This window comes from Sebastes fasciatus, chromosome 18, assembly GCF_043250625.1.
Source record: "Sebastes fasciatus isolate fSebFas1 chromosome 18, fSebFas1.pri, whole genome shotgun sequence".
NCBI lineage: Eukaryota > Metazoa > Chordata > Actinopteri > Perciformes > Sebastidae > Sebastes > Sebastes fasciatus.
Genome location: NC_133812.1, coordinates 14,652,606 through 14,677,258, shown reverse-complemented (window position 1 = coordinate 14,677,258; position 24,653 = coordinate 14,652,606). Strand labels below are relative to the sequence as shown.

Here is a 24,653-nt window from a genome sequence, read left to right as displayed (position 1 = left end):
CTCTCAGCCAGTCTGAATGTCTTCATTAGAAATCTCCAGTATTCCCATAATGCCCCTGTGTGGCTGATATGTCTGCCTGCATGTACGCATAGCACAGGGATGAATCATTATGAGGCAATGCCTAACATCTCTAGTGTACTGCCATCTCTCTCTCTCTCTCTGTTCGTCGCTGTCACACACACACACAAGTTTGAATCCACTGATACTGAATCTCAGTGGTATTCCACTTTTTAATCCACTTTTTACTATGTATTTAACCTGTACGCCTTTAATTTGTAGGCCCAACTCAAGCTTGAGACGATGCATTTAAAAACCAAACTGGGGTCTTTTTTTTTTTTTTTAAAGTTATTTTTTGGGGGCATTTTTCCATTTTTATTGAGGACAGTGGATAGAGTCTTGAAAGGGGGGAGAGAGAGAGAGTGGATGCGGAAAGGGCCACAGGCCGGATTCGAACCCAGGCCGCCGCGGTCAGGACCAAGCCTTGATACATGGACGCCCGCTCTACCAACTGAGCTAACCCAGGTGCCCAACTGGGGTCTTTTAAAGCTCATAAACACACTTGTGATAGATTGGACGGCCACATCAAGGTAAGTCTCAGACATAATGGTTATAGAAGCAGAAAGCAACATGTGTTATTTAAAACAATGTGTTTCTCCTCCTCAGCACCAGGCTCAGCAGACTGAGAACACCATCAAAGAGGAGTTTCAGAAGCTTTACCAGTTCCTGGGAGCAGAGGAGGCTGCTAGGATTGATGCAGTGAGGAAAGAGGCGACAATCAAGAGTGAAGCAATGAACATCAGGATCGTTAATTTGACGGTAGAGATCTCCTCGCTCAAAGACAAAATCAAAACCTTAGAGAGGGAGATGAAAGCTGAGGACGTCTCATTTATGCTGGTACTGTTGAACTCTGTTAATTCATATTCTGATCTTAATATTGAATATTTGAAAAAATGATAGGTATTGATTTGTTATCTTGTTTTGTGTTTATCTGACAGAATGTCAAATCCACTAAGAGGCGGTAAGTTGTTGTCCTGAACACTATCTATTAAAGCACAGCTGAACAATAGACAACATTTGAAAGTGTCAACTTCAACATTGCATTTCAACATTGAAGCAGGGTTGATGGTAGCTGAGTGCATCCCATTGAAAAGTTTAAGGGAGATGGAAGCTGCTTTCTTTGTGCTTCCTGTGATTGAAGGTGGGGATGTTAGCCTGACACAAATTTGGAAAAGTGAAACACACCGTATGAATGTTTTTACATTGTGTGGGAATGGCGGACAAACATTTTATAGCTAGAGAAGAATAAATACCAGCCGTGAATAATACAGAAAATTTCGTTTGATATGATGAAAATTGTGAAGATTATATCTTTAAGATATGCACCAGCACCAAACAAAAATGTGACCAATGTGGGGAATTTCAAAATATTTGACTGGTAATGTGTGGCTGCCTAATATTCCCTCAGATCTCAGTGCAACCTACCAGACCCAGAGACTCCATCAGGAGCCCTGATCGATGAGGCCAAACACCTGGGGAACCTGCTGTTCCTAGTCTGGATGAAGATGAAGAACTTAATCCAGTACAGTAAGCAAAGTGTTTCTGCCTCGCTATATTTTGACATTTTAATCTGCCGTATACATGTGACTGATAAACTTTATCACCAGGCTGTTCTATGAATACACTATAACGCCTTCAGTAAAAATATACCTTTACTTTATTAAACATCTTAATAAACCTTCTCTTTTGTTTCCATTTGTTTTTCTCTGAAGCTCCTGTAACTCTGGACCCCAACACTGGTGGCAGGGCATTGATTATATCCGAACACATGACCCGTTCGACAGAAAGCGCCAAGAGTCAGCCGCTTCCTGATAACCCAGAAAGGCTATATAGCACTGACGTTCTTGGCTCTGAAGGCTTTAGTTCTGGAAAACACAGCTGGGACGTGAAGGTGGGGGGTAAATGGACTGTTGGTGTGGCTGTTAAGGGTAAAATCCATATAAACATGTGGGGCATCTACATGCACCTTTGCGCTGACATTCTGCGTGAACTTACTCCAGAGAATGATTTGAAAGTTGTATCTAGAAACTCATTTCCCCAAAAGGTCAGAGTGCAGCTGGACTATGACCAAGGGATTCTATCATTTTTTGACCTTGTTAGGAAAACACCTGTACACACCATCAAACACACTTTCACAGAAACAGTCTTTCCGTATTTTGGTGAGAATGTAAAAATCCTTCCAGCTGAAATGTCAGTGACGACAAGAAAACCCAGATAAACATTTCACATTACGCCCTTATTTTGGGAACGTAAGTGTTCACGATATCATCTACCTTTGCAGATCCTGGACTTGTTGCCTATGTCAGTTTTTAGTACTGTATAATATCTTTTGATCTTTTTTTATGTTTCCATATTTAGTTTATGTTTCTCAGATTTCAGTATAGTTGTGTACATCTTGGTCTATCTCTGTAACTTCTTGACATCAACTGTTTGATGTCAGTGACCAATAACATGTTAGCGTTGTCTGTCATCAGGTAGGCTTTCCTTGTTTCCTTTTTGGCTTTGTCTGCCTTTAAGGCGCATTCCCCTGATTTTACACATGAAATCTGTCACGTCTCTGGCCTTGACTCCAGGAGTTTTTCAGTGTTCTGCTTTCCCTGGGTCTCCCCCTCCCCTGCCTGTGGGTGTGGCAGGGGCGCGGCTTCCTCATCAGGCACCTGGTCTCACTCTCCACTCTGCACTCTGCACCTGTCAACAATCACCTAATCAACCCACAGTACAAGAACACCAGCTTTCCTGCCAGTCCTCGCCAGATTGTTCTGCCTACCAGTTGGTATTTTCCCGGCCGCTCTGTATTCTACTTACCAGAGTTATTCTTATGTTTCCTAGTGCTTCTGATATCTAACCTTGTGTTCTCCTGTCTTCTGGATTCCAGTGCCAGCCTCCCATCGAGCCATCCTCACGCCGCCGCAGCTCATTCCTCCAGCTGCTCCACCCTGCTCAACAGCCTGCCTGTCCCCTGCCTTCTCCAGCGCCCTCACCACCTTTAATTATAATAAATCCACCTGACTTTCAACCACCATCCAGCTGTGTCTGTGTCTGCTTCTGGGTCCTAAACCAAAGCCCTCACAAAATCCAGCTTACATATAACGAGGAGTGTAAAAAACAGATGTGTAATGTAGGGCTGTCAAAGTTAACGTGACAATAATGTGTTATCGCAAATTTGTCTTAACGCCACTTTCTTTAACGCATTAACGCAACTTGCTGTTTTTAATTAACCTCTTAAAAATCGGACGGGCTGCCAATATTTTGGAGGTTGTACCGGGATCAGTTTTAAATCTAGAGTGAAGGTACTGGCATCATATGAAACTAAAAAACCTAAGGAATCCATTTATGTCATACTAGCTTGTCGCATTCGGATGCTAAATAACGCTCCAAGCTTTCGCTAAATTTTGGTATGTAAATAAAGATATGTAGATACAAATGGGTTCTATGGGTACCCACGAGTCTCCCCTTTACAGACATGCCCACTTTATGATAATCAAATGTATTTTGGGTTAAGTCACAGTCAAGTCAGCACACTGACACACTGACAGCTGTTGCTGCCTGTTGGGCTTCAGTTTGCCATGTTATGATTTGAGCACATTTTTGATGCTAATTGCAGTACCTGTGAGGGTTTCTGGACAATATTTTTCATTGTTTTGTGTTAATTGTTTTCCAATAATAAATATATACATACATTCGCATAAAGCAATCATATTTGTCCACTCCCTTGATGATAAGAATATTAATTACATGACAAATCTCCCTTAAGGTACATTTTGAACAGATAAAAAAATGTGTGATTAATTTGCTATGGACAATCATGCGATATATCACCATAATTCATCATCATCATCATAATTGATTTTGACCATTTTTATAGCTCTTGTGAGTCTTATGGAAGTACAATACTAAATCACTGGAGAATCTATTTAACACAATTCATTATGTAGATTGTATGATATACAGGTTGGTAGAGGTAAGGCTAAATATATTAATCTGTTGAAAGTTTGATTTTTTAAAATAATTTTTAGTGTAATTTTATGATGTTCTGTAAATGTGATGTCCTTTTGGGTCTAAAGATAGAGAATGTAGCCTACCGATTGAAACACAGAAACCAATCACATAAACAGGATTATTTGCTAACACTTTTGATTACTGCCTTCAACCTGCAGCATAATTCTTCCCAATTTACAGTGTAGTATAGTTATACTAATGGTGATGCAAGTACATGATACACATATGAACAAGGGAGCAAATGTGAAGTTAGGGAATAAGGGGTTAACAATCTGGGAACTCTGAAAAGAACTTATACTGTAGATATGTTTTTACTAATAGGTTCATATTCTGACCGTCACTGAGCCACAAACTGGTTGTTTGGAGGAAGATGGTGGTAATTATTTCTGATTGGCTAGTACTCACTGCCTTTGTTGGTTGGATTGGTTAGGTTTAAGCATCAAGAGTGAACGGCCGCAGGTGTCGCTGCTAACATGCATTTCTGATTCTTACAAACAGTCCCTTTAATACATCCATGAGGAAGGTTCCTAACGGAGTGAAATGAACCGTAAGTACCTCAGTAGCAGCCATGACAAGAGCTGTTCGAATTCACCAAATACTAAGGAAAGGAGCTTCAATGCTTCCTTTCTTATCTCCTTTAGCAGAGGATACACTGGACCATCCTTTACCAAAGGAGAAGAGAGAATAACATCCCACAATTCCTTGTGGCCGCAGCATTGGCCATTCATAATAACAAACTATATGCTTATCTTGCATATTATTATCATACGCTCATACGCTAATTGGGATTCATGTTTAATATGAGTGGACAGTGACAACCATTTGGTTTCACTTTATTTTTAATTCATTATTTATTTCGAACATATAACAAATACCTCAGTAAAAAAAAAAACAAGAATAACAAATAAAATGAACAGTAAACAATCAATTAACAAATAATCAACATCAATAAATATTACATGTCCGAAAAGAAGTTGGAAGATGTATATGATCCTATACACCTTCTCCATAACTCCAACAATTAACTCAATAGTTATCATATATTCCTTTGTTTATTTCAATTCCAACCTTGGTAATGAAGTGATATTTTTCACCATAATCCTTTATTATATGTTGATGTAAAGTGTTCCAGCAGCAGGAGGAGGACCTGTGGTATCTCTCTTCACACACCGCAGGTGAAGGAGTCTGTCACTGAAAGACCTATTTAAAAACGCACGGAGGGAAATTGCGTCTTTTGTAGTCCATCTTCAGAACATTGTAGTTTCACCACAGCAGACTGACGTCACTATCATCCGCCTCCGTCGCATCATATTTACGCAGCCTAAAGTGAAAGTACAGTCGGTTTCTCTGAACACCACGGTTGTCCCGGGCCTCTTGGTAATGTTTTTGAAAACAAAAATAAGCAAGACAATCCAGTAAATAGGACGCTTAAATTTAACAAGGAATTCACGAGTGTTTGCTGAAAGCTTTTGGAGCTAAAAGCACTGAACCTGAGCTCTGGCTGAGCAAATACGAGTGAATCTGTGAAAGTGAAAGTAAGCTTGCAGTTTTTACAGACGCAGGAGAAATCAACAGAATGGCTGCTAAAGCATCACCAACAGAAGTGGATTTCTCCTGCCCCGTGTGCTGTGAGATATTTAAGGATCCTGTTATGTTGTTGTGCGGTCACAGCTTCTGTAAGCACTGTCTTAAGGATCGGTGGAGACAGAATGGACTCCAGACATGCCCAGTCTGTAAGGAAATATTTCCAATGGCTCAGCCTCCACATAATCTGGCACTGAGAAACCTGTCTGACGACTTGAGACGAGAAAAGATCAAGAGAGCTAACTCAGGATCTGAGGACATCTGCAGACTGCACAGTGAGAAACTCAAGCTCTTCTGTCAGGATGATCAACAGCTCATCTGTGTGATTTGTAGAGATGCAGAAACACACAAGACACACAACTGTGTGCCCATCAAAGAAGCAGCAGAATCCTGTAGGGTAAGCAAATATATATATATATATATATATATATATATATATATATAGTTAATAAAAACAACTGAGGGAGGTTTAGGGTTTGGTAGTTTTCATCATTTTAGAAATATTGCATATTGCACTTGACACAGCAGGCATATACTGTATGTGTTGTGTAGCTAATCCACTGTTCACTATGTATTTAACCTGTACGCCTTTAATTTGTAGGCCCAACTCGAGCTGAAGATGATGCATTTAAAAAACAAACTGGGGTCATTTGAAGCTCATAAACTCAAGTGTGATGAAATGGACGTCCACATCAAGGTAAGTCTCAGACATAATGGTTATAGAAGCAGAAAGCAACATGTGTTATTTAAAACAATGTGTTTCTCCTCCTCAGCACCAGGCTCAGCAGACTGAGAAGACCATCATAGAGGATTTTCAGAAGCTTTACCAGTTCCTGGGAGCAGAGGAGGCTACTAGGATTGATGCAGTGAGGAAAGAGGCGACAATCAAGAGTGAAGCAATGAACATCAGGATTGTTAATTTGACGGTAGAGATCTCCTCGCTCAAAGACAAAATCAAAACCCTAGAGGGGGAGATGAAGGATGAGGACGTCTTCTTAATGCTGGTACTGGTGACCTCTGTTAATTCATATTCTGATCTTAATATTGAATATTTAAAAACAATTATAGGTATTGATTTGTTATCTTGTTTTGTCTTTCTGACAGAATGTCAAATCCACTATGGAGCGGTAAGTTGTTGTCCTGAACACTATCTATCAGAGCACAGCTGAACAATAGACAACATTTGAAAGTGTCAACTTCAACATAGTATTTCAACATTGAAGCAGGGCTGATGTTAGTTGAGTGCATCTGTTACGGTCGCCGAGGTGACCGTTCGGTATTGTTAGTATTGTATTGTTGTATGTTGCTGTGCGGCGCTGTTCCCTGTGTTCTTTTTCTCTTGGTGCGTCCAGCTGTCCCGTCGCTCCAAGACGACGTCACGTCTTGGGGATTCCCTTCGGGGCCACGCCTCCGGAACGCTCTCAGGGGGATGCCCTTTGTTTCCCGCCGTTTGTGGTCCTGCCTCTGCCATATCACAAGTGATCAGCCAATCACCAGCCGGCTGGGCCGAGGGGGAAATAATTAAAGGCCAGCTGTGACCAGACCAAGGCGGGCAGTGATTTCATTTGATCTGTTCCCCGTGCCTCTCGACTGTGTGTGTGGAAACTGTTAACTAGAACCTGTGTATAAGTCCCACTGGAGTCAGTGGACTTTAGATTGTAATATTAGCTGTTAACTAGTTTGAGGTACTCGTGTTTAGTTATATTTTGTTGTGAGTAGAACAGTTGTTTGAGTTGTCTGCTGGTTAGGCTCGTTCAGGGCTAGGGTGTGTGCCTTTTTGTTTCCTCCGTTTCGGCCACCCCTAAACCCTCGTTTTCAGTAGTACTAATTCCATCCATTGTATGTGTTATATTGCTTTAATTTCAATCACTAATTAATAAACAAGTGATTGCCTGATAACATCGGCTCAAATGTTACTTCCTTTACCCCTACCCCAACTCCGGGTTGTAACATAAATGGGGGCTCGTCCGGGATATTAATTATTCCCGAGAATTTCTTGTTTAAATTAATTAATTGATTGTTTGCACCGGGGGGTGCTATGGCGTTCAATTTAGAGCGTTTTCTTCAAACCCCCACCCGTGATCAACTTGCGCTGTGTAGAAAGGACGACCTGTTAAGCATAGCCAGCCACTTCGGTTTCTCGGCATCGAGGCAGCTAATTAAGAAAGAACTAAAGCAGTTAGTGGTGAATAAACTTGTTGAGCTGAGGGTGATTGAGATGTTGGCGCCCGCAGAGTCCAGTATGCAGGAGGAAGTCGCTCTGGCTGAGGGTGGAACTCCCAGTACTGTGGCTGAGCGAGAGCCGAAACCAGCCCCGGGTATTGCCTTCGAGGCGGAGGGCCGGGTTAAGACGCCGGTTACTCTCCCTCGATACGATCCCCTATCGCCTGGTTCTGCAGGATCTCGAGACGAGGCACGTTTAAAAGTACGCCTTGCTCGTCTCCACCTCGAGGCTCAGACTCATGCGCAGGAACGTCAGGCAGAGCTTGACTTCCGCCTGCAAGTTAAAAAACTGGAGATAGAGGCAGATAAAGACGTAAGGTTACGTCAGATGGAGATTGATTTACAGAGGGAAACTCTTACGGCAGAGGCAGCTTCTGCGTCAGCTGGCTCACCCTCAATGCTCGCTAGTTATTCACCAAGAGCTTTTGACATTAGTAAAAACATCACTTTAGTCCCACAGTTCCGAGAAACCGAAGTGGACTGTTACTTTAGCGCCTTTGAGCGCATTGCTCTGGCTCTTAAATGGCCTGCTGAGATGTGGTCCCTACTACTACAATGTAGGTTATCTGGTAAACCCCAAGAGGTAGTAGCAGCGCTCCCTCTTGAGGCTAGTAAAGATTATGACACTGTGAAAGCCGCCATTCTGCGCGCCTATGAATTGGTGCCAGAGGCTTATAGGCAAAAATTTAGAGCCCAGAAAAAGTCCGCCACCCAAACTTATGTGGAGTTTGCGAGGGATAAGGGAAGTCTCTTTGACAAATGGTGGTCCGCTAATAAATGTAATGATTTTTCTGCCCTTCGTGAGTTAATGTTGTTGGAAGAGTTTAAAAATTGTTTGCCTGAGCGCATGGTTGTGCATTTGAATGAGCAGAAGGTAAACACTCTGTCTGCGGCAGCTGTTATGGCGGATGAGTATATGCTTACACACAAGGTTACGTTCACTTCGTCCTCTTTTTCTGACAGGCCTCGTTTCGTTCCCGCTGCCTCTGTTGATAGAGGTCCTAGCAGAGCTCCTCTCGTGCGCAGAGAGGAGAGGGAGTGTTACTACTGCCACAAGGCCGGACACGTCATTGCAAATTGTTTGTTATTGAAACGTAAGGAGGAGCAGCAGCCGTCTCCGGCTGTGCGCCAGCCTAAAGGCATCGGCTTAATTAAATCAGGGCGTATTGGAAATCCCACAGACCCGTGTGATGATGATAGTCCTGATCCCTGCTTCAGGCCGTTTATTATGGAGGGCTTAGTGTCGCTAACCGGCGCGCCAGGTGATCAGCGTCCCATACAGATTTTGCGCGACACCGGGGGTTCCCAGTCTGTTATAATTGCAAAATCGTTACCATTTTCAGAGCAATCGGCGTGTGGCTACAGTACGATGCTCAGTGGAATCGAAATGGGTTGTGTTCCGCGGCCAGTGCACCGGGTGCATGTGCAGTCCAAATTAATAAGCGGTTTCTTCCCGGTAGCGGTCTGCCCGGCGTTGCCAATCCGTGGCATCGTAATGTTAATGGGGAATGACATTGCCGGGGGTAAGGTGACGCCTACGCTTGAGGTGTTAGACAGGGCCCCGATACTCTCTGTCAGCCCAAGACTCGCCGCTAACAGTGATGAGTCGGAGCTGCTGGCTTTGTTCCCGTCGTGCGTAATTACGCGCGCTCAAAAGCAGAAGCGTGCTGCAGAGAGTGACAGGAGTAATGATGTTGATCTAACGGACAGTGTGCTGTTGAAAGTCCTTGCAGGTGAGACCGAACTAGACGCCACTGTGACGTCCCATTCTCCTCCTAAGGAGGTAAAAGAACAGGTAAATATTAGCAACGCATCTCCTGAGCTCCGGCTGCCTGTAACTCGGGAGCGGCTCCTCGCTGCTCAAAGGGCAGACAAAAGCCTGAGGAAATGTTTGTCTGCCACGGTAAGTGATGCATCCAGTAACCCTGATGCCCAGTATTATGTGGACGATGACATTCTCATGCGTAAATGGTCTCCCACGATAACTGCTGGAGTGGAGTGGAATGTCATCCACCAAATTGTTGTTCCTGTTAGTTATCGTGAGCATGTTTTAACTCTAGCACACGAAAGCCCGTGGGCTGGGCATTTGGGAGTTAACAAGACGTACAACCTCATTCTGAAACACTTCTTCTGGCCAGGGTTAAAATCTGAGGTCGTTAACCATTGTCGCACTTGTCATGTTTGTCAATTAGCAGGTAAGCCAAACCAGACCATCCCGCCGGCACCGCTGCGCCCGATACCTGCTATCGGTGAACCATTTGAGAGAGCCATAGTAGACTGTGTTGGGCCACTACCGAAGTCGAAGTCAGGTAATCAGTATCTACTTACCATTATGTGCGCCTCCACTCGGTTCCCTGAAGCAGTGCCGCTGCGCCAAATAACATCCAGTTCCATAGTTAAAGCGCTGACCAAGTTTTTCACTACCTTTGGTCTACCAAAAGTAGTACAGACTGATCAAGGCACCAATTTTAAATCCAAGCTCTTCGGACAGGTTCTTCAGTCCTTAGGGGTAAAACATGTGATCTCCAGTGCCTACCACCCAGAGTCACAGGGCGCGCTGGAGCGTTGGCATCAGACCTTGAAATCCATGCTGCGTAAATACTGTCTGGAGTCAGACAAAAGCTGGGATGAGGGTATTCCGTTTGCGTTGTTTGCCGCCCGTGAATCCGTGCAGGAATCTCTAGGATTCAGCCCAGGGGAGCTTGTTTTTGGGCACGCCGTTCGCGGCCCTTTAAAGGTGCTGAAAGATAGATTCCTCGTGGCTGAGTTGTCCGAGGAGAGTAATGTGCTTGACTACGTAAGTAGATTCCGTGACCGTTTGCATCACGCTCGTAGTTTGGCGAGAGACGCACTCGCCAGCTCCCAGGTGGAGATGAAAAAACAGTTCGACCGATCCGCTGTTGCCAGACACTTTGAAGTGGGTGACCAAGTGTTGGCTCTGTTACCCATTCCGGGCTCTTCCCTCTCTGTGCGTTTTTCCGGACCGTATAGTATCCAAAAGAAACTTAGTGAGACAGACTACGTGATAAATACTCCTGACCGAAAGAGCAAAACTCGTGTTTGCCATGTGAACATGTTAAAAATGTATCACTCTCGTGACGTGAAAACTCGCTCCCCAAGACATGACCCCTCTCCAGTAAGTGGTTGCTCCGCGCTCATTGTAGCCGAAAAAAGTCCTGGTGACGAGGATGGCTTGGCTGTACGCCCCTCCTCACAGCACAGTGCGCGGTTACCAAATTCAGAGATGCTGAAAGAGTTACCACATCTGCTTAATCATCTGAACGCAGAACAGCAGCAGGACATTGTTAACTTAGTAGCTGAGTATCCGTGTCTTTTTGGTGATGTTCCCACTCGTACGACGGTACTAGAACATGACATAGATGTAAAAGATGCCCGATCAATTAAGCAGCACTCTTATCGTGTTAACCAGATTAAAAGAGAGCTGATGAAAAAAGAGGTAAGATATCTGTTGGAAAATGGCCTGGCCAAGCCCAGCACTAGTTCGTGGAGCTCCCCCTGTTTGCTGGAGGCTAAATCAGATGGTTCACCCAGGTTCATTACTGATTTTCGTAAAGTAAACGCCGTCACCGTACCCGACTCATATCCGTTGTCGCGGATGTATAACCACAACCAGCGGCTCATGCGCTGGGCCCTGCTGGTACAGGAACGCAACCTTGTGATTAAACATAAAAAGGGTTCAGAAAATATTGTGGCCGACGCCTTGTCCAGAGGGTAAGGAGTATTGGTTGGATGTGAGGTTGTGACAACTCCGGTGGGTTTGTATTTATGTGGGGGGGTGTTACGGTCGCCGAGGTGACCGTTCGGTATTGTTAGTATTGTATTGTTGTATGTTGCTGTGCGGCGCTGTTCCCTGTGTTCTTTTTCTCTTGGTGCGTCCAGCTGTCCCGTCGCTCCAAGACGACGTCACGTCTTGGGGATTCCCTTCGGGGCCACGCCTCCGGAACGCTCTCAGGGAGATGCCCTTTGTTTCCCGCCGTTTGTGGTCCTGCCTCTGCCATATCACAAGTGATCAGCCAATCACCAGCCGGCTGGGCCGAGGGGGAAATAATTAAAGGCCAGCTGTGACCAGACCAAGGCGGGCAGTGATTTCATTTGATCTGTTCCCCGTGCCTCTCGACTGTGTGTGTGGAAACTGTTAACTAGAACCTGTGTATAAGTCCCACTGGAGTCAGTGGACTTTAGATTGTAATATTAGCTGTTAACTAGTTTGAGGTACTCGTGTTTAGTTATATTTTGTTGTGAGTAGAACAGTTGTTTGAGTTGTCTGCTGGTTAGGCTCGTTCAGGGCTAGGGTGTGTGCCTTTTTGTTTCCTCCGTTTCGGCCACCCCTAAACCCTCGTTTTCAGTAGTACTAATTCCATCCATTGTATGTGTTATATTGCTTTAATTTCAATCACTAATTAATAAACAAGTGATTGCCTGATAACATCGGCTCAAATGTTACTTCCTTTACCCCTACCCCAACTCCGGGTTGTAACATAAATGGGGGCTCGTCCGGGATATTAATTATTCCCGAGAATTTCTTGTTTAAATTAATTAATTGATTGTTTGCACCGGGGGGTGCTATGGCGTTCAATTTAGAGCGTTTTCTTCAAACCCCCACCCGTGATCAACTTGCGCTGTGTAGAAAGGACGACCTGTTAAGCATAGCCAGCCCCTTCGGTTTCTCGGCATCGAGGCAGCTAATTAAGAAAGAACTAAAGCAGTTAGTGGTGAATAAACTTGTTGAGCTGAGGGTGATTGAGATGTTGGCGCCCGCAGAGTCCAGTATGCAGGAGGAAGTCGCTCTGGCTGAGGGTGGAACTCCCAGTACTGTGGCTGAGCGAGAGCCGAAACCAGCCCCGGGTATTGCCTTCGAGGCGGAGGGCCGGGTTAAGACGCCGGTTACTCTCCCTCGATACGATCCCCTATCGCCTGGTTCTGCAGGATCTCGAGACGAGGCACGTTTAAAAGTACGCCTTGCTCGTCTCCACCTCGAGGCTCAGACTCATGCGCAGGAACGTCAGGCAGAGCTTGACTTCCGCCTGCAAGTTAAAAAACTGGAGATAGAGGCAGATAAAGACATCGAGCGTAGCGTTAGTTCAGGCAGGCCATGAAGTCAAGCGCTGCTCATGTGACAGCTGTCGGCTGATGGCGGCCGATCTTAGGCCGGCCAATCAGCTGACGCATCATCTGACAGATCAGCTGATTCCCCTCTAGGCCCTCATTGGCAAATTTCATACAGGGCGCCTTATTTAAGCTCCTTCAACCTGGCCACCTGTGCTGCTTCTTCTACAAAGCCGCTCGCAACCAACATGAGAACAACCAGATTTTCCACGTACAAGCTTCAACTTACCCTGCTGCTCGTCATGTCGATTTCCGTCCATGATGACTGAGCTATGGAGTCACAACAACAGTATCCGAGGCAGAGGAAGCCATCGGCAAAGAGAGCCCGTTCCCTATCCGCCGGAGCTCGCATCCGATAAGTAGACATTCAAGTTCTGCTCACAGCATTTCCTAATGGCCAGTGTCCAGGCTCCTACAAGTCCTGGTTGAAAACCACATCACGGCTCCAGTCGGGTCTTCTAATGAAGAGCTTTTGTAATGTTTTGGAAAGCGTCCATGGCGAAACTCCACCAGCAGATCTTCTCAAAACCTGCGCTCCCAGGAAAGCCGCCGAGAAAAGGAAAGAAAGTGCCCGAAACTCCGCTGCAGTCCCAGCTACGGCCGCTGAGCCGCCTTCCAAAGAGCACGAGATCCAGCGGTCCAAGCCCCGGTCCGAGGCCCGGTTCGAGGCCCGGTCCAAGCCCAGCAGTCCGAGCTCCAGCGGCCCGAGCTACAGCCCCTGGAGCAGGAGGACAACCCTGTCATGACAGCTCTATCCAGCATCCAGTCGTCACTCGCCAGTATGACTCCAGATCCAAGCTTAGAGTCCATGTCGGCATCTCCAGCAAGCCGGCTTCTTTCAAAACACGGAAGGGCCGTCACCTCGACGCGCGCCGCAGATCGATTACGTCACTCCATCGAGCTTTGATGACGTCACAGTCCCGCGGAGATTTCTGGGAATTGCAGTCCAAATCTCCACCAGGGTCCATTATTCCACCTGCTGCTGCAATTTCGCACAATCTGAGAAGATAAATCCTTGCAGCCATCCTTCATAAAGGGTGCAAGACTGATGGAGATAGGAAGGAACATCTGTTTAATCTGAGTCTAATCCCGTCTTCAATGATCCACTATCTGAGATGCCGACCTCAAGCCAGCCAATGAGTCATTCTTTGTCACAGATGAGGGGAAGCCCATGTCCCAAGCTTGGTTTGCCTCACACCTTCGCCTCCTCTGCCAATCATGCGGACTGCCACCAGATTAACAACTCTTGTCTCCACACTCGAGGCTTGGGGCCGATGGTCATCAACCGCTTATGAGCGTTACCTCCGGCCGGAGGCTCAAGACATCCTCGAAACTCAAAAGCTATGAGTGCTCAGTAACTTACTGGCTATATATAGTAAATGTTACGGCATATCTGATTGACTCTCTCATTTGACTTTCTAGCCATATGCCTCAGCCTGCAACCTGTGAAGAATCAAAGGCTTCACTGTATATGTTTTAGTCTAATTAGCTTTTCATTAAGTTTATGAAATGTGTTTAAAAAGTCTTTCATCCCAAATGCCATCAATATTCTTAACTCAACACAGTGACTGAGCAGATCTGAGCCACAGACACTGACATGAACTGTTTTTAATGTGTAACATAACCTGTCTCTGTTTTTTACTAACTGCTGTCTGGTTTTTAATGTTTGTTGTTTTCTGTGTTTAAAAGAGAAAAAAGAAGAAATGCTGCTGCTCCACATTGCTGATGCTGCTCCACGCTGCTGCTGCTCCACACTACTGCAGCTCCACGATACTGCTGCTGCTCCACACTACTGCAGCTCCACGATACTGCTGCTGCTCCACACTACTGCAGCTTCACACTACTGCTGCTGCTCCACGCTGCTGCAGCTCCACATTGACTACTGCTGCTCCACGCTGCTGCTGCTTCACGCTGCTGCTGCTCCACATTGCTGCTGCTGCTCCACGCTGCTGTTGCTCCACATTGCTGCGGCTGCTGCTAATGCTGCTCCATGCTGCTGCTCCAAGCTGCTGCTCCACACTGTTGCTGCTGCTGCTTCATGTTGCTTCTGCTGCTGCAGCTCAATGCTGCTGCTCCACGCTGCTGCTGCTGTTTCATGTTGCTGCTGCTGCTTCATGTTGCTTCTGCTGCTGCTGCGGCTCCATGATGCTGCCGCAGCTCCATGCTGCTGCTCCACGCTGCTGCTGCTTCATGTTGCTGCTGCTTATGCTGCAGCTCCATGCTGCTGCTTCATGTTGCTGCTGTTTCTGCAGCTCCTGCTCCACGCTGACAGAGGAAACTCAAGAAGAAGAAGGATGCAGGAAGCTGGAAGATGTTGGGAGCTGCATCAGACTCGGGTTCAGTTTCCATGACGGAGGGAATTCTTCAGCTCTGCTGACTCGTATGTTCAGAGAGGAACACATCGGTCTGTAGATGATCACGTTTTCCATGTTACAGCCTTAAATTAACCCTGCAGATCTGTCAGTACTACCAGTTCTGCAAAGAACATTTACTCAAGTACTATACTTAAGTTCAGTTTTGAGGTACTTCCATGTAGGCGCTGGGAAGGCCAGGGAGGTTTCTTGGAGTGGTCATTTTTTGGGGCTCCCTGCGCTCCCTGCTTTTAGCTTTCCATGTATGCACATGGAAGGGCAAGGAGGTTGCTCTCCTTACCTCATGTTTTCCACGTACGCGCGTGGAAGGTTGCAACCTGTGTAGATGCAGGCGAACTGAAGCTTCATGAAGCATCAAAGCTTTCCAGCATATTGGTTCGGAAAGGGTTAATATCTGGATGTATCATGTCCACGAAACCACCTGGTGGTCAAAGATTATAAAACAGGCAGATATGATCTTAACCATGTGATATACTGTATTTTGCGCCAGTAAAGGCTGTTCAGAATGATTATATATTACAAGGTAATCCATTTATATCCATATAATATAATGTCCATTTTCTAGTAAGTATATTTTGAGTTATAACATACATGTATATTAAACTGTAATTGTTTTATGCATCTTATGTGTGTAAACCAAATCTTGGTCAATAATTGTATTGTAGTATAATATAATAATGGCAGGAGGGGTAATTTAGTGTTCTGTCACTTCTGGAAAGTGGCATCGGTTTAACCAGTGTACGAGTTTTCACTGGGTGCTCAGCTAGCTCCTCCTGTGGCTCTTCCATGCAAGCGCATGGAAGGCCAGGGAGGTTTGACTGGTGTGGTCATTTTGGGGGTTTTGCTGCTGCGCTCCTGCCTTTAGCTTTCCATGTGTGCACATGGAAGGGCAAGGAGGAGTGCTCTCCTTGCCTCATGCTACCACATAGGCTCGTGGATCCACGTATGCGCGTGGATGGGCGTAACCTGTGTAGATGCGGATGGCATCACTGTATGTCGTTTGAATCTGCACGGGTTTCACAGGGTGCTCAGCTAGCTCCTCCTGTGGCTCTTCCATGTAAGCGCATGGAAGGCCAAGGAGGTTCACTGGTGTGGTCATTGGGGGTTATTTACTGCTGCGCTCCCTGCTTTTAGCTTTCCATGTGTGCACATGGAAGGGCAAGGAGGAGTGCTCTCCTTGCTTCATGCTACCACGGAGGCTCGTGGATCCACGTATGCGCGTGGATGGGCAGGGAGATCCCAGAGCAGAGCCGTACCGCCAAAATATAAATGTATATATTACTGCATGAAAATAAAGTTCTTTGACTAAAGTGGTCCTGACTGAAGTAAGGTTACGTCAGATGGAGATTGATTTACAGAGGGAAACTCTTACGGCAGAGGCAGCTTCTGCGTCAGCTGGCTCACCCTCAATGCTCGCTAGTTATTCACCAAGAGCTTTTGACATTAGTAAAAACATCACTTTAGTCCCACAGTTCCGAGAAACCGAAGTGGACTGTTACTTTAGCGCCTTTGAGCGCATTGCTCTGGCTCTTAAATGGCCTGCTGAGATGTGGTCCCTACTACTACAATGTAGGTTATCTGGTAAAGCCCAAGAGGTAGTAGCAGCGCTCCCTCTTGAGGCTAGTAAAGATTATGACACTGTGAAAGCCGCCATTCTGCGCGCCTATGAATTGGTGCCAGAGGCTTATAGGCAAAAATTTAGAGCCCAGAAAAAGTCCGCCACCCAAACTTATGTGGAGTTTGCGAGGGATAAGGGAAGTCTCTTTGACAAATGGTGTTCCGCTAATAAATGTAATGATTTTTCTGCCCTTCGTGAGTTAATGTTGTTGGAAGAGTTTAAAAATTGTTTGCCTGAGCGCATGGTTGTGCATTTGAATGAGCAGAAGGTAAACACTCTGTCTGCGGCAGCTGTTATGGCGGATGAGTATATGCTTACACACAAGGTTACGTTCACTTCGTCCTCTTTTTCTGACAGGCCTCGTTTCGTTCCCGCTGCCTCTGTTGATAGAGGTCCTAGCAGAGCTCCTCTCGTGCGCAGAGAGGAGAGGGAGTGTTACTACTGCCACAAGGCCGGACACGTCATTGCAAATTGTTTGTTATTGAAACGTAAGGAGGAGCAGCAGCCGTCTCCGGCTGTGCGCCAGCCTAAAGGCATCGGCTTAATTAAATCAGGGCGTATTGGAAATCCCACAGACCCGTGTGATGATGATAGTCCTGATCCCTGCTTCAGGCCGTTTATTATGGAGGGCTTAGTGTCGCTAACCGGCGCGCCAGGTGATCAGCGTCCCATACAGATTTTGCGCGACACCGGGGGTTCCCAGTCTGTTATAATTGCAAAATCATTACCATTTTCAGAGCAATCGGCGTGTGGCTACAGTACGATGCTCAGTGGAATCGAAATGGGTTGTGTTCCGCGGCCAGTGCACCGGGTGCATGTGCAGTCCAAATTAATAAGCGGTTTCTTCCCGGTAGCGGTCTGCCCGGCGTTGCCAATCCGTGGCATCGTAATGTTAATGGGGAATGACATTGCCGGGGGTAAGGTGACGCCTACGCTTGAGGTGTTAGACAGGGCCCCGATACTCTCTGTCAGCCCAAGACTCGCCGCTAACAGTGATGAGTCGGAGCTGCTGGCTTTGTTCCCGTCGTGCGTAATTACGCGCGCTCAAAAGCAGAAGCGTGCTGCAGAGAGTGACAGGAGTAATGATGTTGATCTAACGGACAGTGTGCTGTTGAAAGTCCTTGCAGGTGAGACCGAACTAGACGCCATTGTGACGTCCCATTCTCCTCCTAAGGAGGTAAAAGAACAGGTAAATATTAGCACCGCATCTCCTGAGCTCCGGCTGCCTGTAACTCGGGAGCGGCTCCTCGCTGCTCAAAGGGCAGACAAAAGCCTGAGGAAATGTTTGTCTGCCACGGTAAGTGATGCATCCAGTAACCCTGATGCCCAGTATTATGTGGACGATGACATTCTCATGCGTAAATGGTCTCCCACGATAACTGCTGGAGTGGAGTGGAATGTCATCCACCAAATTGTTGTTCCTGTTAGTTATCGTGAGCATGTTTTAACTCTAGCACACGAAAGCCCGTGGGCTGGGCATTTGGGAGTTAACAAGATGTACAACCTCATTCTGAAACACTTCTGCGAGACCAGACCATCCCGCCAGCGGTGCCGGCGGGATGGTCTGGTTTGGCTTACCTGCTAATTGACAAACATGACAAGTGCGACAATGGTTAACGACCTCAGATTTTAACCCTGGCCAGAAGAAGTGTTTCAGAATGAGGTTGTACGTCTTGTTAACTACCAGGATGTACAGACGTGCAATAGATGTTGTGTGTGTACAGAGTAACGATATAATGAAAATATAACATGGACAATCCATATGTCAAAAATGGATGCATATATTGTGAACATAACATCATGTACGCCCTGCAATATTCTCTGCCTCTTCTCCCTTTGTGTAAATAGTATGTTTTCCCCTTGAGAGGGTCATATGTTGTGCAGATTGATTGGCTACAAGTGAAATGTGTTGGCCTCTCCTGAATAAAAATAACTTGAGTGTTTGACTCCTGTGTTGTTGTCTGGGTCAATTCTCAATCTAGTGCCTTTTTGGTTTGAAAACATTTTCTTTATGGTGCAGCTGATGCGAGATCTTCAAACTTCAATGTTTCCACGTGAATACAACAACATAAACATAAACAGACACTTACTTGTGTTGTAAATCAGATGGTCTGAAGTACACGGACAGTGTGGTCACAAGTTAATCTGGCTGCCTTCTGCGTCTCAGAGTGACTACTTAGCGTGTGATATTTGAGATAAATATGACATTCACCTGTGACCACACCAGTGCTGGTGGCGCATTGGAGGAAACCTCCGTCTGTCACAAAAGTTGTGATTTTGGTATGAGTTCAAATCCCGTAAAACCTGACATTTTTATTCATTTTTTTTTCTTAAAGGGATGAGGTTCTTCTACGTGACACATGTTTACTACAACAAGCTCCAAAGACGAATATGTGTATTTAGAAACTTTTATTAGCTTACAGGAAGAGCGACGCTGCTCTTCCTGATTTCAACATATTCATCATAACAAGCAACGTTTCAAACGCGAGCAGAATATAGCGGACACGTTTCCACAAACAAGACTCCAAAGCTCCAAAGACCAATCCGGTATGTTTAAACATTGTAATGAAACACTAAACAAAGAGGCATTCACGAGGACAGCTACGTATTCTCTTCCTGCTTTCAACAGCTGCCGTAACTACGACAACCACAGACTCATTCGGCTGAAAGTCGCCGGGACAACCGTGGTGTTGTTTTTGAAAACAAAAATAAGCAAGACAATCCAGTAAATAGGACGCTTAAATTTAACAAGGTATTCACGAGTGTTTGCTGAAAGCTTTTGGAGCTAAAAGCACTGAACCTGAGCTCTGGCTGAGCAAAATACGAGTGAATCTGTGAAAGTGAAAGTAAGTTTGCAGTTTTTACAGACGCAGGAGAAATCAACAGAATGGCTGCTAAAGCATCACCAACAGAAGTGGATTGCACCTGCCCCGTGTGCTGTGAGATATTTAAGGATCCTGTTGTGCTGTTGTGCGGTCACAGCTTCTGTAAGCACTGTCTTAAGGAGTGGTGGAGACAGAGTGGACTCCAGACATGCCCAGTCTGTAAGGAAATATTTCCAATGGCTCAGCCTCCACGTAATCTGGCACTGAGAAACCTGTCTGACGACTTGAGACGAGAGAAGATCAAGAGAGCTGACTCAGGATCTAAGGACATCTGCAGACTGCACAGTGAGAAACTCAAGCTCTTCTGTCAGGATGATCAACAGCTCATCTGTGTGATTTGTAGAGATGCACAAAAACACAAGACACACAATTGTGTGCCCATCAACGAAGCAGCAGGATCCTGTAGGGTAAGCAAATATATATAGTTAATAACAACTGAGACAGGTTTAGGGTTTGGTAGTTTTCATAATTTTAGAAATATTGCATATTGCACTTGACATAGCAGGCATATACTGTATGTGTTGTGTAACTAATCCACTGTTTACTATGTATTTAACCTGTACGCCTTTAATTTGTAGGCCCAACTCAAGCTTGAGAAGATGCATTTAAAAACCAAACTGGGGTCATTTAAAGCTCATAAACTCAGGTGTGATGAAATGGACGGCCACATCAAGGTAAGTCTCAGACATAATGGTTATAGAAGCAGAAAGCAACATGTGTTATTTAAAACAATGTGTTTCTCCTCCTCAGCTCCAGGCTCAGCAGACTGAGAAGAACATCAAAGAGGAGTTTCAGAAGCTTTACCAGTTCCTGGGAGCAGAGGAGGCTGCTAGGATTGATGCAGTGAGGAAAGAGGCGACAATCAAGAGTGAAGCAATGAACATCAGGATCGTTAATTTGACGGCTGAGATCTCCTCGCTCACAGACAAAATCACAACCTTAGAGAGGGAGATGAAAGCTGAGGACGTCTTCTTCATGCTGGTACTGTTGAACTCTGTTAATTCATATTCTGATCTTAATATTGAATATTTAAAAAAATGATAGGTATTGATTTGTTATCTTGTTTTGTCTTTATCTGACAGAATGTCAAATCCACTATGGAGCGGTAAGTTGTTGTCCTGAACACTATCTATCAGAGCACAGCTGAACAATAGACAACATTTGAAAGTGTCAACTTCAACATTGCATTTCAACATTGAAGCAGGGTTGATGGTAGCTGAGTGAATCCCATTGAAAAGTTTAGGGGAGATGAAAGCTGCTTTCTTTGTGCTTCCTGTGATTGAAGGTGGGGATGTTAGCCTGACACAAATTTGGAAAAGTGAAACACACTGTATGAATGTTTTTACATTGTGTGGGAATGGCGGACAAACATTTTATAGCTAGAGAAGAATAAATACCAGCCGTGAATAATACAGAAAATGGGTTTGATATGATACAAATTGTGAAGATTATATCTTTAAGATATGCACTAGCACCAAACAAAAATATGACCAATATGGGGTATTTCAAAAATATTTGACTGGTAATGTGTGGCTGCCTAATATTCCCTCAGATCTCAGTGCAAGCTACCAGACCCAGAGACTCCATCAGGAGCCCTGATCGATGAGGCCAAACACCTGGGGAACCTGCTGTTCACAGTCTGGATGAAGATGAAGAACTTAATCCAGTACAGTAAGCAAAGTGTTTCTGCCTCGCCATATTTTTACATTTTAATCTGCCTTGTACATGTGACTGATAAACTTTATCACCAGGCTGTTCTATGAATACACTATAACGCCTTCAGTAAAAAAATACCTTTACTTTATTAATTATCTCAATAAACCTTCTCTTTTGTCTATATTTGTTTTTCTCTGAAGCTCCTGTAACTCTGGACCCAAACACTGGTGACAGTGGATTGATTATATCCGAACACATGACCCGTTCGACAAACAGCGCCGAGAGTCAGCCGCTTCCTGATAACCCAGAAAGGCTGCGCAGCACTGACGTTCTTGGCTCTGAAGGCTTTAGTTCTGGAAAACACAGCTGGGACGTGCAGATGGGGGGTTATTGGACTGTTGGTGTGGCTGTTAAGGGTAAAACCGATATAATCATCTGGGGCATCTTCATGTGCGATTGCACTGACATACTGCGTGAACATTCTCCAGAGAATGATTTGAAAGTTTTATCTAGAGACTCATTTCCCCAAAGGGTCAGAGTGCAGCTGGACTATGACCAAGGGATTATATCATTTTTTGACCTTGTTAGGAAAACACCTGTACACACCATCAAACACACTTTCACAGAAACGGTCTTTCCGTATTTTAGTCATGATACAAAAATTCTTCCAGGTGAACTTTCAGTGGCGATAAGAAAACCCAGATAAACATTCTGCGTTACTGCGGAGTTCAAACAACAAGATGAGGCCTTATCCTGGGACCTTAAGCGTTTATATGACCTATAGCAAATCTTTGTTGCCACAATTTTTATTTCTGTATAATCCATTTTTCATTCTTTATTTTTACTTTTACAAATTTTAGGTTATGTTTCTCAGATTTCAGTATATTCAGGTAAATCTTGTTGTCAGTCATCACGCAGGCTTTCCTTGTTTTCTATTTGGTTTAGTCCACCTTCAAGGGACACTCCACTGATTTTGAGCTTTGAAAGATATGGGCATTTATGAGGCAGGGAGGGTCTAATGAAAGATGCTATGGGGTTGCATTATGGGAAATGTAGGATCCTGTCCTTTTGGAGGTTTACCCATGCTAGGGACTAATAGTCGGCTTATTTTAATCTAGTTTTTGTGAGACCTCCAACTTTATGGAAGTACAGTACTAAATCACAAAATCCATTGTATGTTTTAAAGGGACTCATTGGAAAAATCTGAAATTGCTTGTTGAAAGTGACACTTGTGGACATTAAGTCAACAAACCGCGTTCTGTTGCTTGCGCTTGTGCTCGCACTACGTAGACGCAAGCGACATTGGTAAAAACAGTGAGGCGACACACACAAAGCTGAACGTGATTGACAGGCATGATGTTGATTATCAGTAGCAACATTAGCCAGTAAAAAACCACAATATCACTATATACTCACTATCACATGCTTGGCAGTAATGTTAGCCCTCCATGAATCGAAAGCCCGGCCGATGTTGATCCTAGCGTTAACTTTTCCTGCTTCAGCCTCCCGACCGCTGTCAGAAGGCACAGGGGGAACACCGTAGTTTTGGTCTCCTGAGCCGGAGAAACAAGATGCGGGAAACCTCTATTGGTCTTGAGGAGCTGCAACATTTATTTCTGGACAAACTGCAACTTCCACTGTACATTTACTTGATATTATCAGAGCTAAACTAACTCTCTTCTGCTCCGCTGCTCGCTTGTTTTCTCACACACTTGCTGCCGCTCTCTCTCTCTTGCTTCACCACTCACTTCCCCTGTACACACACACACTTCCACAACACCAGATCCCCCCCCCCGACGTTGGTCCCATTCCTTTTTTGCAAGATGGGCTTCACTTGATATAACTTTGGTTTGTTCTACTTCCTTGGAGTTTGTGTTGGAGTCTGAGTTATGGTGGGGGCTGGTCGTTTGTTAGCATTAGAGGACTCTATTTCTAACCGAACGTCTATGTAAGCAGGAAATAAAGGCACTCGCGAGTGGGCATGATGTCACATCCGATTTTATCCAAAAGAAACAGCCCGTATTCCTCACATTTAAAGTAGTCTACAGGCTGATAAAGGAAACCAGAAAGTTTATTTTTTTAGGTTAGGTTACAACCCATTCACACATTGTCAATACAATATTTCGAAAAATGTTTATACATGAAAAACTTACATACAGTCCCTTTAAGTAGAGTGTGTGATTTACAGGTTGATAGAGGTAAGGCTGGTTATTTGAATCTGTCGAAAGTTTCTAGTTCATCATTTTGTGATATGTTGTAAATATAAGGTGAATGAAACATACTTTTGGAGTTTATGTAAAAATGTTAGCAGACTATGATTAAGACAATTTTCCTGTTTGTATAATGTTTCCTTGTTTTTGGGGAGTTCTTGCTTATGTGAACTGATGGTCTAAGGATGGAGGGTATAGGCCACAGATTTCTTTTTTTTTTTTTTATTATTTTTGAGTTAAATTTGGGATTTGGGCTTTATAAAAAAAAGTGACTTAACTTGTATGTGCTGCAATATCAGTCAAAATGTATATCAAGTATTTTAAGTAATTTCTTAGAGAGCTGTTTCGGTATACATGTCAGCTGTTGTGCAATGAAGGCAATAGTCATATGATGCTAGCATCTAGTGTGTTATGGTCCAATTACGGATCATGCATGGAGGGTGTCCATGCTGATGACTGAAAAATGTAAACTATAATCCATCTAAAAACAAACAAATAAACAAAAATACAGCTCTCAGCCAGTCTGAATGTCTTCATTAGAAATCTCCAGTATTCCCATAATGCCCCTGTGTGGCTGATATGTCTGCCTGCATGTACGCATAGCACAGGGATGAATCATTATGAGGCAATGCCTAACATCTCTAGTGTACTGCCATCTCTCTCTCTCTCTCTGTTCGTCGCTGTCACACACACACACAAGTTTGAATCCACTGATACTGAATCTCAGTGGTATTCCACTTTTTAATCCACTTTTTACTATGTATTTAACCTGTACGCCTTTAATTTGTAGGCCCAACTCAAGCTTGAGACGATGCATTTAAAAACCAAACTGGGGTCTTTTTTTTTTTTTTTAAAGTTATTTTTTGGGGGCATTTTTCCATTTTTATTGAGGACAGTGGATAGAGTCTTGAAAGGGGGGAGA

The 24,653-nt window shown here is 44.6% G+C and overlaps 2 protein-coding genes across 2 annotated transcripts; both read left to right on the top strand.

Moving 5' to 3' along the window:
* Nucleotides 1-117: 117 nt before the first annotated feature.
* LOC141756601 (E3 ubiquitin-protein ligase TRIM35-like) lies at nucleotides 118-2,610 on the top strand. The gene is made up of 5 exons (XM_074616465.1): nucleotides 118-135; nucleotides 664-894; nucleotides 996-1,018; nucleotides 1,466-1,584; nucleotides 1,770-2,610. The coding sequence occupies exons 1-5, from the start codon at nucleotides 118-120 to the stop codon at nucleotides 2,273-2,275; spliced, it is 897 nt and encodes a 298-aa protein (XP_074472566.1). The 3' UTR covers nucleotides 2,276-2,610.
* Nucleotides 2,611-19,774: 17,164 nt separating this feature from the next.
* Nucleotides 19,775-24,241, top strand: LOC141756339 (zinc-binding protein A33-like). Its single transcript, XM_074615995.1, has 6 exons — nucleotides 19,775-20,272; nucleotides 20,444-20,539; nucleotides 20,616-20,846; nucleotides 20,948-20,970; nucleotides 21,418-21,536; nucleotides 21,722-24,241. The coding sequence occupies exons 1-6, from the start codon at nucleotides 19,868-19,870 to the stop codon at nucleotides 22,225-22,227; spliced, it is 1,380 nt and encodes a 459-aa protein (XP_074472096.1). The 5' UTR covers nucleotides 19,775-19,867; the 3' UTR covers nucleotides 22,228-24,241.
* The last annotated feature ends 412 nt before the right edge of the window (nucleotides 24,242-24,653 follow it).

What these genes read in the sequence shown, in the direction of transcription:
- LOC141756339 (XM_074615995.1), top strand. Translation starts at nt 19,868, where the DNA reads ATGGCTGCTAAAGCATCACCAACAGAAGTGGATTGCACCTGCCCCGTG. An exon ending in AAGCAGCAGGATCCTGTAGG is followed by an intron (nt 20,273 to 20,443) that starts GTAAGCAAATAT and finishes TTTAATTTGTAG; the next exon opens with GCCCAACTCAAGCTTGAGAA. An exon ending in GTCAAATCCACTATGGAGCG is followed by an intron (nt 20,971 to 21,417) that starts GTAAGTTGTTGT and finishes ATATTCCCTCAG; the next exon opens with ATCTCAGTGCAAGCTACCAG.
- LOC141756601 (XM_074616465.1), top strand. An exon ending in GTCAAATCCACTAAGAGGCG is followed by an intron (nt 1,019 to 1,465) that starts GTAAGTTGTTGT and finishes ATATTCCCTCAG; the next exon opens with ATCTCAGTGCAACCTACCAG. An exon ending in GAAGAACTTAATCCAGTACA is followed by an intron (nt 1,585 to 1,769) that starts GTAAGCAAAGTG and finishes TTTTCTCTGAAG; the next exon opens with CTCCTGTAACTCTGGACCCC.